Below are 14573 nucleotides of genomic sequence, written 5' to 3' on the forward strand. Positions count from 1 at the left end.
GGTCTCGAACTCCTGACCTCTGGTGATCCACCTGCCTCAGCCTCCCAAAGTGCTGGAATTACAGGCGTGAGCCACTGCACCCAGCCTGAGGTCTATTTTCTTTAAAATCAGAGTGATTTCCTAAACACTCAGTCAACAGGGGGACCAAGAGTGGGGTTTAGGGGCATTAGGTTGCTGACAAGGGACCCCATTCATACACAGGGGCAGACTCAGAGGCAAGTCATGGATGAGTGCAGGTGTTCGCAGTGTGTAAGCTGTATTCCCACAGTGTAGGAAGTGGCCATAGAATCTGTTCTAGTGGTCGATATAGTTTTCTCCCCGACCCCTACCTGCCATCCCCAGCTGGGTTCCCAGAGTAATCAACAGATGAGGGTCCTGGCCATTGTGCTGGGGCACAGCAAGTTTGCTGAGGAAGGATGGCTAGAGGATGAGACAGTCCATGGCAGAAGTTCTATGGTTTCAGTGTTGGTGGTGGAGACAAAAAGGCCTCACATTACCAATCTCTGATCTATTGGACACTATGAAAGATAGACCAGCACAGGTCATGCTCATTTGACTTTTAGATAAGGCTTGAAATCTTGTAAAATATTGGGGATCTAAGGTGAGCTCACTTCCATTTTTAGTTAGATAAGAAAGCTTATCGCCAGGGGCGGTGGCTCATGCCTATAATTCCAGTACTTTGGGAGGCCAAGGCGGACAGATCACGAGGTCAGGAGTTTGAGACCAGCCTGACCAACATGGTGAAACCCTGTCTCTACGAAAAATACAAAAATTAGCCGGGTGTGGTGGTGCATACCTTTAATCCCAGCTACTCAGGAGGCTGAGGCAGAAGAATTGCTTGAACCCAGGAGGCGGAGGTTGCAGTGAGCCGAGGTCACGCCACTACACTCCAGCCTGGGTAACAGAGCAAGACTCCATCTCAAAAAAAGAAAAAGAAAAAGAAAGCTTACCAGCATGGGCAAAGGTGGCAGGTACGTTCTCCTTGGTGCAGTCCCCAGGTCTCCATGAGCCAAAGCCCTCCTGCATGGGCAGGTCAACGTCCCCAAATCACGTTCCGTAGGATTCAGCAGAAGAGAGTGCCCAGACAACTGCTTCTTTGGTGACTGTCATAGAGCCTATGCTTCAGGTGACCAAGGGGATGCATTTGCCCTGTGTTTTCTTTGGGAAGCAGGTTTGTGGGAAAGCCTGCAACCCCTACTGCAGATTTAGGGGTTCCATCCAAACATTCTGATGACAAAAGTCAAGCCAGGGATCCTGCATATCTGCCAGAAAACCTGGAAGAATGTCAGCGCTTTCCTGCTGCTTCCTAGTCAGGCCCAAAGCACACACAGCGCCTCGGGGTGTCCTCGCCATGACCAGGCCACAAGCAGCAGCGACCAGGCAGGATGCCAGGACCAAGGAGGCAGGGCATAGAGTGTGGGCAACCATGAGTCAGAGGCCAGGTGGGCAGTAAAAAATGGAGTTCATCAATCCCAGAGAGAGGAACCATATGGGATCTTTCGAGGTCAAGCAAATCCCAGAGCACTGACAAAGAGAGGGAAAGATCAAATATGGAATCCAAGGCAGTTGTTTGTTCCAGCCTCAGTAGGCCTATCTGCCAGTTTTATACTCCTTCCTCCATGGAGAACCAATGAGAACCGGAACTGGAAGGCTTGTCCTGATCGTCTCCAGTAGCTGCCTGTCTAGTACTTATGAACTCAGGCGAGAGGGGCAGCGGATGTCATATCACACCACTGGAGCCTCCCTGTCTCCCCTGCTCAGACCCCTTAGCCCTCACCTTGATGCATACTCCTCTAGGAGAGAGCTCCTGCCTTATGCTTATAAGCCATCCTCCCCAGCTTCTGCCTCGAGCTCCTGCCTTATGCTTATAAGCCATCCTCCCCAGCTTCTGCCTCTAAGCCGCAGCCTGGTGGTTGAGGCTCTATCAACCTGTCAGACTTCTCTATCACCAGGCACAGCTAACAGCCTACCTCTCAGATTCCTGATATATTTTCCTTCTGGGTTCCCCAATTCTTTTCCTTCGCTAGCTTTTGGAATATCCTGCAACTTCAGCTTGGATTCCTCTTGCAAACACTTGTTTGGGCGGAGATCTGTTTCAGCTACAAAGTCTAACTATCCTTTCCCACAACTGGTCCTGTTCCTAAACAGTGTGTTTAATACATAATGGGTAGTTGTAGCTCCAGTTGGCTATGTCCTTATTTAAGTGAGGCAATCAAGTCCAGAGAAAAAACAGTGAAGGCATTTTCCTGACAATGAAAGAGTGGTGGATATATAGGGCATTAGTTACAGATGACTGAGTATTAAAACTGGGTGAGTACTTAGAAATCAAGTTCCTTGGCCGGGTGCAGTGGCTCATGCCTGTAATCCCAGCTTTTTGGGAGGCCGAGGCGGGCGGATCACGAGGTCAGGAGATCGAGACCATGCTGGCTAACACGGTGAAATCCCATCTCTACTAAAAATATAAAACATTGGCCAGGCGTGGTGGCGGACGCCTGTAGTCCCGGCTACTTAGGAGGCTGAGGCAGGAGAATGGCATGAACCCAGGAGGCGGAGCTTGCAATGAGCGGAGATCGCGCCACTGCACTCCAGGCTGGGCGACAGAGCAAGACTCCATCTCAAAAAAAAAAAAAAAAAAAAAAAAGAGAAAGAAAAGAAATCAAGTTCCTTGCTGTACTTCCACAGACAAGGAAAATCCACCTCTCAGATTTTTACAGTCACACAGTTAGTAAGTGGCTGAGTTAGTAAGTGGTTGAACTGCAACCAAAATTCAGGTCCTCTAATTCTTAGTCTAACATTCTTCTCCTTATCCTATGATGCATCTCTAAAGCTATGTTATATTATTTTTCTATGATTTTTATTATAACATTAAGCCCTGTTGAAATAAGCCCAGGCCTCATAATCTTTTTGCTCATGGAGACTGTTCAACTCCTTGCAGATAAAACGAGTTAAAAAAATGTTTTGGCCAGGCGCAGTGGCTCACACCTGTAATCCCAGCACTTTGGGAGGCCGAAGGGGATGGATCATTTGAGGTCAGGAGTTCGAGACTAGCCTGGCTAACATGGTGAAACCCCGTCTCTATCAAAAATACAAAAATTAGCCAGGCATGGTGGCGCACACCTGTATTCCCAGCTACTCAGGAGGCTGAGGCAGGAGAATTGCTTGAACCCTGGAAGCAGAGGTTGTAGTGAGCTGAGATTGCACCACTGCACTCCAGCCTGGGCGACAGAGCAAGACTCCGTCTCAAAAAAAAAAAAAAAAAAGTTTTAAGAGTGTGGATCTCCTCATAAGCATTCTTACCAACCACAATAAAATTAAAAGAAAAAAAAAGCCATTGTTCTTTCTAACTTAGCAGTTCAGAGCTCATTTAAGAATGGGTATGTAATCCTAGTGTGTAGGTTCAGACCACTGTTTGGTTAAGGTTTTGTGATGGTGATAAGCTAATAGGGACAAGGCATTGCTCTCCTGGGTGGGGATCTACTTGAAAGCTGTTCACTCACTGAATCAATCAATCACAATTATCCTGCCAGGGGACCCACGTGGGCAGGAAAGTCCAAAGGACACTGAAAATTTTGAATGCCACGTGATGGGTGTGTTTCTCTCTTTAACTTAAAGAAAAATTTCCTTTCCAACTTCTTTGTTCATGTATATGCATGAGGTGGCTAGTGGTAGTCAAGGCCGAATTTTATTACTGATGGTGGAAAACCGTGTTGGGGGCAGGGCCAAGGAATGCAAGCAATGTCTTCCTTCTAAGGTGGGAGCTGGAATTTGCCCCTTGATCTTTCTCTTCCTGGATCTCTAGCTTCTCACAGTCAAAATTCTTGAAAGAGCTGCCAACACTCATCTTCTCCATTTCCTCACTTCTCTGCACTCCTCAACTCACCCAATCTGGCATCTTCACTCTACTGAAGCAGCTCACACAGGGGGCTCCCCTGTCCGAGGCGATTGAACCAAAGCAACTCCATCTTGAATAGGAGCTGGTTAAAATAAGGCTAAGACCTGCTGGGCTGTGTTCCCAGACGGTTATGGCATTCTAAGTCACAGGATGAGATAAAACGTTAGCACAAGACATAGGTCATAAAGATCTTGCTGATAAAACAGGTTGCAGTAAAGAAGCTGACTAAAACCCGCCAAAACTGAAACGGCCACGAGAGTACCCTCTGGTCTTCACTGCTACCCTCCCACCAGCACCATGATAGTTTACAAATGCCATGGCAATGTCAGGAAGTTACCTTATGGTCTAAAATGGGGAGGTATGAATAACCTACCCCTTGTTTAGCATATAATTTTTAAAAAACACATGAAAATGGGCAACCAGCAGCCATCAGGGCTGCTCTGTGTGTGGAGTAGCCTTTCTTTATTCCTTTATTTTCCTAATACACTTGCTTTTATTTTCCTCTATGGACTTGCCCTGAGTTCTTTCTTGTGCGAGATCCAAGAAACCTCTTTTGGGGTCTGGATTGGGACCTCTTTCCTGTAACACCCTTAGCCTCCATGTCAACATATTTTCTTCATTTCTAACCTTAAGTGGCACATTAGGGGCATTTCATACCCTCGTGAGGGACTCATGGTTACTTCCTAATTTCCAAACACTCTTTCCTGGTTCTCCTCTTGACTTTCCGACTGCTCCTTCTTTGTCTTTTTTTGTTAGTTTTTTCCATTATTCATTCATTCATTCCATATTACAAGTATTTAGGGAGCACCTACTCTATGTCAGTACCTCTCTAGGTGCTATGGTCTAAAACTCCTGCTGTCATGGGGCTTATAGTCTAGTGAGAAGTGGTGGGGAAGAAACAGCAATACAACAATTAAGAGACTGAATTGTTTGCGGGGAGTGCCAAAACCCAGGATGGAATGATATATTTAAGGTGATAATTGCTATGAAGAAAAATTAAGGAAGGGCCAGGCATGGTGGCTCATGCCTGTAATCCCAGCACTTTGGGAGGCTGAGGTGAGAGGATTGCCTGAGCTCAGGTGTTCAGGACCAGCCTGGGCAACATATGGAGACCTTGTCTTTACAAAAAGAAAAAGAAAACTAGCCAGGTCTGGTGGCACATGCCTGTGGTCCCAGCTACTTGGGAAGCTGAGATGGGAGGATCGCTTGGGCCTGGGAGGTAGAGGCTGCAGTGGGCCATGATTATGCCGTTGCACTCCAGCCTGGGCAACAGAGCAAGACCCTGTCTCAAAAAAAAAAAAAGAAAAAGAAAGAAAGAAAAGGAAAAAAAAAGAACAGGTGGATAATAATGAAAGGGCTGGTATATGTCATTCTAAACTGGATGGTCACGGGAGGCCTCACTGAGAGGTCAGCATGTGAGGAAGGCTATGATGGAGATAATGGGGTGATCCATACAGATCTGTGGAAAACATCCAGGTCTGTGGAAGAACCTTCCCAGCAGAGAAACTAGCAAATGCAAGGCCCTGAGATGGGAATGTGCCTTACACATTGGAGGAACAGTGACAAGGCCATTGTGGCTGAGGCAAAATGATTGCTGGGAGATAAGGCCAGAGAGCATGTGGAATTAGTTTGATTCAATGTAGGTGGAGCCTAGGAAAGGTTTTTTTTTCAATTTGTTTAATTTTCTCCTTGCAACAAGAAGCAAGGCATCAGCTATGCATGAGGATGTGGAAGGAGACATGGAGAGAGAGGAGAAGGTCTAGCAGCCTTCCGAGAGAGTAGGAGACTGGATGGAAAAACGAGACTGGTATGTTTATCAGGACATAGAATGGTCAGATGGCATCTGCAGCTCACAGCCATGGAGTTTACGAGATCTGTCAGAAGGGCTGTGTGTTTTTCTCTAGCACCACCGAGCTGCGTGGGTGCAGGCATGGAGTTGGTAGAATTGGACTCAGCCCAGGCTGGGGTTTTGCCAAGTGAGCACCACAGGGTGAGAAAGAGGCACAGGAAGTTGAGACAGATGCAAGGGAGTGACTCTAATGATTATCCAGGAAATGTCAGCTGGTATGGACATGAATGGCAGGTCCCAGTGGGTCAAGGGATTGTTGAAGCTCAAAAAGAGAATGACTAGAAAAATAGAAGGAGCTGGTTGGAGAAAGTGTGGCTTAAAACTAGGATTGTAAAGAGATGGCTCAGGGTCTATTTAGAACTTGCTATGCAATGTGGGAGCCACCAGCAATGTGTAACCTTTGACCACCTGCAATGGGACTAGTGCGAATTGAGACATGCTGTAAGTGTAAAATACACACCAAATTCCCACGACTTAGTGCCAAAACAGTAAAATACCTCATGAATAATTTTTAAGGCCTGGCACAGCAGCTCATACCTGTAATCCAGGCACTTTGGGAGGCTGAGACAGGTGGATCATCTGAGATCAGTAGTTTGAGACAAGCCTCGCCAACATGGTGAAACCTCGTCTCTACTAAAAATACAAAAATTAACCAGGCATCGTGGTGGGTGCCTGTAATCCCAGCTACTTGGGAGGCTAAGGCAGGAATATTGCTTGAACCTGGGAGGCAGAGGTTGCAGTTGAGTCGAGATCATGCCACTGCACTCCAGCCTGGGCAACAAGAGCAAAAATCCATCTCAAAAACATTAAAAAATAATAAATAAATAAATAAATAAATAATTTAAAAAATAGTGGTTACACCACTAGTAGTTACATGTTTGGGTATGTAGGCTTACTCATTTATTTTTTTCTTTTTATTCATTTATTTTTACTTTTGGCCAGGCACCATGGCTCATGCCTGTAATGTCAGCACTTTGGGAAGCTGAGGCGGGCAGAATCACTTGAGGTCAGGAGTTCGAGACCAGCCTGACCAACATGGTGAAACCCCGTCTCTACTAAAAATACAAAAATTAGTTGGGTGTGGTGGTGCACACCTGTAATCCCAGCTACTCAGGAGGCTGAGGCAGGAGAATCGCTTGAACCGGGAGGCAGAGGTTGCAGGGAGCTGAGATCACGCCACTGCACTCCAGCCTGGGCAATAGAGCAAGAGAAAGTAATGAGGTTGTGTGACCCAGGGCAACAGATGACTATATAGGATGGGCAGTAGTTATGTAGTTTAATTACATGACATTCAAAACTGGGGGATTTTAGGAAGGAGGCAGGGAGAATTGTCTGGATGTAGCAATGAGAGTTCAAAGAGATATCTGTTCCACATTCAGGGCTATGGGGAAAACATTGCCTGCCACTTGGCGGCGGGTGCTGAGGAGATGTGTCCTCAGGGATGATCCAGGTTAGAGTAAGAAGGAGAGAGGATTCTCAAAAAAAGAGGACTGCTTGCTGAAAAGGGCCTACGTGCTCTGAAGGCACCCTGGACCGGTTTTCAGGAGGCGAGCCAGGGCCCAAGGTTTAGCGGGAGCTAGGAATTTAGGGCTTCTTCCCATGAGTGACATTCTGGGGTTAATAAAAGGGACTTAAAATTAGCTCTGGTGGTCTCCAAGCGAGCAACTGTGGGCAAGGCACTCCTACACTCACAGTACAGGAGAAGTGGGAGGAGTAAGCATCCTTTCTTCACCGCTGGCAGAGATGCGGAGGTCTGGGGAAGAGCAGATGTGCCTTGCATCTGAGTAAGGGTGACTTTTACTCAGAAAGTGCATACCTCCCACTTCCACCTATCCATAAAATGCTAGAATCCAGCAAAGCCCATATCCTAGCCCTCTCGACTGTTCATGCAATATTTGATAGGATAGGTGATATTTTTTCCCAGCCAATAACAGCTTCAAATTGCTATGTGAAGGCAGATGACTCATAAATGTGGATCTTCAGTATAATTTTCTGTTCTCTGCCTTGGACCTGGATATCCTACTGCCCATTGTACGCCTACTCGTTCTCAGTACGTCCAGAATGAAACACACAATCTCACTCCCAGACGTGTACTTTTCAGTGGAGAGTACCACGCTCCACATAGGTACCAACCAGAAGCTGGGATGGGCCTGTGATGTCTCTCTCTCTTTCTATCCTACTCTTTCTGTGGACGAGTTCATGTCCTACAAAGCTCTCTAATCTATCCACTTTTGTCCATTTCCACAAATCTCCTCCCTTTCACCTCGAGCTCTACCAGAACCTCTTAATTGTCCTACACACATCTGCACTGACCCCTCCTGTGATCCTCCACACTGTCCCTAGGGTGACACTTCCAAAATTCCCAAGTCTCTTCATGCCCCTCTTTTCAACCCAAAACTCTGCAGTGGTTCCCCATTGCTCTCAGGATCAAGTTGAAACCCTTTCACATGCTCTGCAACCTCTCTGCACCCACCTGTCCAGCCTTTCCTCAGCCTGTGCCTCCGGTGAGGAATCTCCCTCTTGACACGCCAGCTACACCTACCTGCCTTTGGGTCTCTAGTGTGCGCACAGCTGTCACAGGGCTGTGCAAACACTTATCCTTTTGCATGGAATATTTCTCTCCTCCCACTTTGCATACTTAACTTCTACTTATTGTTCAGATCTCTGCTTGGATATCCCTCTACCGAACTCCCCAAACAGGTCACATCTCCCACGTACAGTTTCTACCAGATGCATCCTATTCCTTTCTCTTGAGGTTCCTGTAACAGTTACAGTTTCACATTTGTTTGTCATTATTTCATTAGTGTTTTTCTCCCCTAGGAGACCCTCCAAAGGCCTGAACTCACCAAGGGCTGAGATCATGCCTGTCTTTGCTCATTATTATGTCCCCAGCACCTAACAAACTGTCCTGCACATAGTAGGTGCTCAATAAATGTTTACTGAATACATGAATGAATAATTAGTGATGCAATAAAGGTCCTTAAGCTTTACCAAATACAGGGCCTGCCTTGATCTAGAGTGAGATTTCAATGGTTCTGGAACTCAGTTTCAGTCAGCAAATGTATAGAGCAAACGCACTGGGCCCTCCTCCACTATTCTTAGGCACACTGGAACGACTTTGCTGGAACCAGGGAGCTGACTGAATGGCATGAGTGTCTTCTGGTAGCATCTCACACTTGGGTACAAAGGCCTGTCTACTGGCTTGCTCAGGCATGTTGAGAGTCCGAGTCTGCTGTTGTTGGTAGGCCTTAATGGGTCCACCTGTTCCCTTTTTCTGAGACAGTGTCCATTGGCTACATGGGTCACATCTCTGGGGGTGGCATAAATAACTACAAACCGGGTGGCAGGAAGGGCAGCCTAAGGAACCTTGAGCAAGCTCTGAGGGTGGCTGAGAAGCACCCACTTACTGTGTCAGTTCAGCCTAGCGGGTTTCTTCATATGAAGCCCACCTTATTAAAGGAAGTGGAGGTAGGGGAGCAACTAGAAGCAACTAGTACTTGTCACCTCAAGCAAGATGGGTTATCTACCTACATTCAGCCTCCACTCTGCAGTGTTTACTCCCACCAGTGCCTTAGTCGACTATTTTCAGTGACAAACACTCCAGCTTCAGGGCCAGGCTCTCTGATTTTGGCTTCCTCTGGGTGCAGGAAGGATGAAGGCAGCTGATGCTCCACTAGCGGCTGCCTCGGTGCCAGCAACCTGGCTGTGCTGCTGTTGGTGCCTTGGGTCTTTTTTCCTGTCCGCCCTTCTCAGCTCCCTTGGTTGCTGACTCCTCGCCATCTGACCATCTGCTTCGCTCTGCCCCTTCCACCCACCACACATTTCTGGCTGCTGACGCTTGCTGGCCCAGCCCTTGGGATGAGGGGACTCCTGCCTTCTGCTTCTCTGACCTCTGCTCCCTGGATGCCTTACGTTGATTCTCGTTCCGTGGTCCTGGAATCTTCACTGCTGCTTCTGATCTGGTGGGATAATAATGAGGTTACACGGTGAGAAGGCCATCCAGGTTCTGTAATTAGTAACCACACCAAGCCAGCTCTATTGGGCGGGTGATTAGAACATTTTTTTTTCTAACCGTAACACTTATTATACTAAAACTATCTACTTAAGTATTTCCCACCCCCCCTAGATGGAGAGTTTCTTGAGGGCAAGAACTGAGTTTATTTTTATTGATATCCAGAGTGCCTGGAATATAGAAGTTAATTGGTAAATGTTGGCTGAACTGAGGTTGGGAATGGGAGGGAAAGTGTATAGGGGATGATGCTCTGATGTCAGCCTCCTGGGCTGACCCTGAAGAAAGAAGGAAAACTAGGCATTTGTGGTTGTCACTCCCACCCCTCTCTTGGGGGAGTGGCCCTTGGACAGGGCAGGAGGCTGCTCAACCTTGGCCTTGGCTGCAAAGATCTCTGGGTCTTGCTGTGTGCTTCACCCTAATCTCATCCTGATGCCCACCCAACCCATCCATGGTTCATCACCCACCGGGTCTGCAGCCCCTCTAGGGAGAGATTCTTTTGTACTAGCACGCAGGCCAGTGGGATGAGGGGGGCAGTAAATCTGGTAGCAAGTGGGAAGCCGCAGGCTGAGTGCACACAGTACTCAGTGCAAGGCAGGTGCTCCGATATCAGGAAAAAGATACAATGGCTCTTTCATTTCTCTCTTTTTTTTTTTTTTCAGATTATAAAGTAATACATGTTCACAGGGACAAAATACAACAGTATAAAAGCCTTCTGTCCTCCTCTATCTACTCCCTAACATTAACTACTGTTAACAATTCTTTGTTATTTATTTATTTTTTTTGACACACAGTCTCATTCCTTCGCCCAGGATGGAGTGCAGTGGCACGATCTCGGCTCACTGCAACCTCTGCCTCCTGGTTCAAGCAATTCTCGTAGCTGGGATTACAGGCGCACACCACCAACCCAGCTTATGTTTGTATTTTTTCTAGAGACGGGGTTTCTCCACGTTGGCCATGGCTGGTCTTGAACTCCCAGCCTCAAGTGATCCGCCCACCTCAGCCTCCCAAGGTGGTGAGATTACAGGCGTGAGCCACTGAACCTGACTGTACTGTTAACAATTCTTGAAGTCTTCTGGAAATGTGCTATTTTACAAAAGCACGTATACATATAGCTTACATATACAAAATGTGTGTATGTGTTCACATGCAGATACAGACAGATACATAGACAGACAGAATTTGATGGTGTCATGAGACAGAAAGAGAAAATGGTGGCCCACAGGTATAAAGTAGGGGTGTTGGGGTGAAGGCAGACTTGAAAGGGGCTGTTGATGGACAAGGTAGGAAGGCCTGAGTAGAAGTGATGGAATACAAGGATAGAAGCAAGGATGGGGCAGGAGAGTCTTAATATTTGTGTTGCAAAAAATTTTTGCAGTTTAGAGAGTGAAAAATCCAACATCCAGTTAGCCTGTTTCCTTAAATTAAAAATGGGGTAATGATGTATATTCCTCACAGGTTTATAGTGATGATTAGATGGGGCTAATATATATATATATATTTGTTTGTTTGTTTGTTTTTTGAGACAGAGTCTCTACCTGTCACCCAGGCTGGAGTGCAGTGGTGCTATTTTGGCTCACTGCAAACTCCGCGTCACAGTTTCAAGTGATTCTCCCATCTTAGCCTCCTGAGTAGCTGAGACTATAGGCACACATCACCACACCCAGCTAATTTTTGTATTTTTAGTAGAGATGGGGTTTCACTATATATCGGCAAGGCTGGTCTCGAACTCCTGACCTCAGGTGATCTACCCACCTCGGCCTCCCAAAGTGCTGGGATTACAGGCATGAGCCACTGTACCTGGCCAGGGCTAATATATTTACAGTGCTTAGCACTGCACCTCAAACAATATTCTAAGCATTCTCTCAGCGTGTGCTGCTATTATAGTTGTTGATGTTATTGTTAGGGTGCTGCTATTGTTGCTGTTTTCAGAATGCTTCACGTGGTGCCTGGCCTATGAGGGAACCTCTATCCATCTGCAGTTGGCATATGGAAAGAACCTCCTGGTTGCATTTCTCTTTCCATTTTAGAAATCATTTTTTTGTCATGACACTGTCTTTTCCTTTTCCTTCCATGACCGCTCTTAACTTGGTACTTTATGCTGTGCACTCTTGAAGAGAACTTGCTGGTACCTGATGGTTATAAATCCTTGGAGGTGCGTGGAGATGTTTTAGGTAGTAAAGGGCAGTGGCCATTTTCTCACTGTCTCCCTGCCCTGGTCTTAAGCTGTTGGACATTCTTTAATCAGGAACTTATTTGCTGTACTTCGCACATACTGCCTAAGGATATCAATTAGAATTGCTTACTTAAGAAAAATGCCCAGTCATTAAGACCACTCTTGTTCATTTCCTGCATTTTTTTTTTTTTTGAGACAGAGTCCCATTCTGTTGCCCAGGCTGGAGTGCAGTAGCGTGATCTTGGCTCACTGCAACCTCCGCCTCCTGGGTTCAAGTGATTCTCCTGCCTCAGCCTCTCCAGTAGCTGGGACTACAGGCTCCCGCCACCTCGCCAGGCTAATTTTTGTATTTTCAATAGAGATGGGGTTTCACCATGTTGGTCAGGCTGGTCTCAAACTTCCGACCTCAAGTGATCTGCCTGCCTTGGCCTCCCAAAGTGCTGGGATTACAGGCATGAGCCACTGTGCCCAGCCTATTGTCTTCATTTTAAGAGCATTGACTCTGCTGCTCCTCTTGAGACATCTTGGGCAGTGATTCTGTTCTTCTGGGATACTCTGGGTGTCTCTACTTGTATTTAGAATGGCTGGCTTAAAAGTCTTTGTTTGAATATTCTGCATCCTGAATGCTCTTAGTTGTCAGTAAAACTATGCCTGCCTACGCACTCTTCTATTTCTGATTTATAAATAGGTTCAGCTGCCTAACAATTACACATACTCTATTTTGCACACACACATTACTTAAGGAGACATTTAGAGGATAGATGGCTTTTATTCCTATGAAGTTATCTGGAAATCATCTTCTTAACTATCTTTTTTTCCCCCAAAGGGGCCATAGTTTGAAGGATTTGTGATGAGACTTTTGGTCTGTGAAGCCCAAGACACAATCTCCAACATGCACAGGAAATCCAGTATCAAATTTCTAACAGGTCTTCAGAGACAGGCCCAGGACTGGCTTGAGCGTGTCAGAGAGGTGTGCGCTGTGTACTTCCCATCATACATGGCCACACATGCCTGTGGCTGTGAGAAATACTGGTGGTGACAAAGACAATGAGATGGCAGAGAAAAAGATCAGTGGGGTTTGCGAAGGTGATTAGGATGTCGTCTTAGGTATAATTAAGGACTTAATAAGGTTGAAGGAAAGAGAGGACATTACAAATACCAAGGCCCCTGAGAGATGTGCCTGGCAACCCAGAAAGGAACATATGGGGGAAAACGCCTTAGTGTAACCGGGTCAGAATTTTCATTCTGGGCAGAACTGGAATTTGAATAATAATACTGAGTCATATAGAGCATACAGCTATGACATTTCATTTATTTCTCCATATAATGCAATAAAGTAGATGGATTAACCCTTGACTTTTACAGACGGAGCGGGGGAGAATGAAGAGGCGTCAGTTTGGGCATCAGGCTGGATCTTCACACTCGGACCTCACTCTGCTCTATCCTGCCCAGTGTTGCTTCAAGGCAACCAGATTTGACACCAGTTTCAGTTTAGATCCTGCCTCTACCTGGGTGTGACCCTGGTCCATCTTCAGCTCGGCCTCTGCTTTCTCTTCATAAACTTTTGGGGTTAGTCTTCGGATGATCTCTAAAACATGGCCCAGGTGTTCCTTGCCAGTAGAGTGTAGTCAGATTTGGAGGGACTGGACACTCAGTGTGAACAAGAGGAAGGCTTCAGGAGGCAGTAAAAGCTGACAAGAGGAGATAAAATGAAGCGCCTAGGGATGCATATTGGACTAGCGGGCGAAAGGCCATGACTCCTTAGTTTGCAGATAGTGAGTGGGAAAGAACTGGGGCCGAGATTGGGTAAGTTTCCCAGTGCAATTTAAAAAAAAAAAAGAAGAAGAAGAAGAAGAAGAAGAACTAGAAGAATTACCCGGGTCCGGCCTCTTTCGCGTAGCCTGGGGCTGAGTCGCAGGCTGAGAAATCCGGTCGGGCCAGTAGGGGGCTCCACCAAGCGCAGTCTCAGAATGCCCAAGAGCCCCACCATCGCCCGGGGTCTTCTAGAGGGGTGGGTAGTGGTGGGCGCTGAAGAGCTGTAAAAGACTAGCAGCCCGCGTCCGCGTCCGTCCTCCCGGGTCCCCAGTCCGCAGGCGGCCGCCGCCTCGGCCCCGCCCTCCCACCTCCATTCCCGGCCCCGCGGGCCCGAACGGTCCCTCTCGCAACCGATCCGCTGGCGGGGGCGCGGAGGATGCGAATTCCTAGAAGCCTTAAGAGGCTGCCCAGCGTTGGAAGTTCGTATCCCCGAGAATGCTGGAGGTTCCAGCTCACACACCCTCTCCGGGCACAGTCAGCTGGGGGGTGCTGGGAGGGAGAACGCCCCGCTCCTCATCCCCCATCCTCGTGCACCCTGGAGCCCAGCTCCATACGTTCGGCCACCCCAGGCGGACTCGGAGGTGGTCGGGTAGCGGGTGGTGGCGGGAGGGGACCGGGTAACTGCAGGCCGGAGAGGAGGTCGCTGGGCCAGGCCGGAGGCGCGCAGGGGCTGCTTGGCTACCTCTGCGGCACCCGCCCCACCTCCGCCGGCTAAGCCCGGAGGGGGACGGTGAGTCAGATCTCCGGCACCCGCGGGTCGGGCATGGGGGGAGGGCAGGTCAGGAAATGACATCAGAGGCCTGTGCTCAGGGAGCGGGGGTCTGAGCCGGGC

The 14573-nt window shown here is 47.7% G+C and overlaps 1 protein-coding gene across 1 annotated transcript; it reads right to left on the reverse strand.

Annotated features, from left to right (window-relative positions):
• Window positions 1–12679: 12679 nt before the first annotated feature.
• On the reverse strand, window positions 12680–14481 carry LOC112620131. The gene is given in 4 exon segments (XM_025378302.1): window positions 12680–13617; window positions 13803–13931; window positions 13934–14214; window positions 14216–14481. Coding segments are annotated over 4 exon segments (477 nt in total). The 5' UTR covers window positions 14266–14481; the 3' UTR covers window positions 12680–13600.
• Window positions 14482–14573: the final 92 nt, after the last annotated feature.

The sequence above is a fragment of the Theropithecus gelada genome, chromosome 3, assembly GCF_003255815.1.
Source record: "Theropithecus gelada isolate Dixy chromosome 3, Tgel_1.0, whole genome shotgun sequence".
NCBI classification, from domain to species: Eukaryota; Metazoa; Chordata; class Mammalia; order Primates; family Cercopithecidae; genus Theropithecus; species Theropithecus gelada.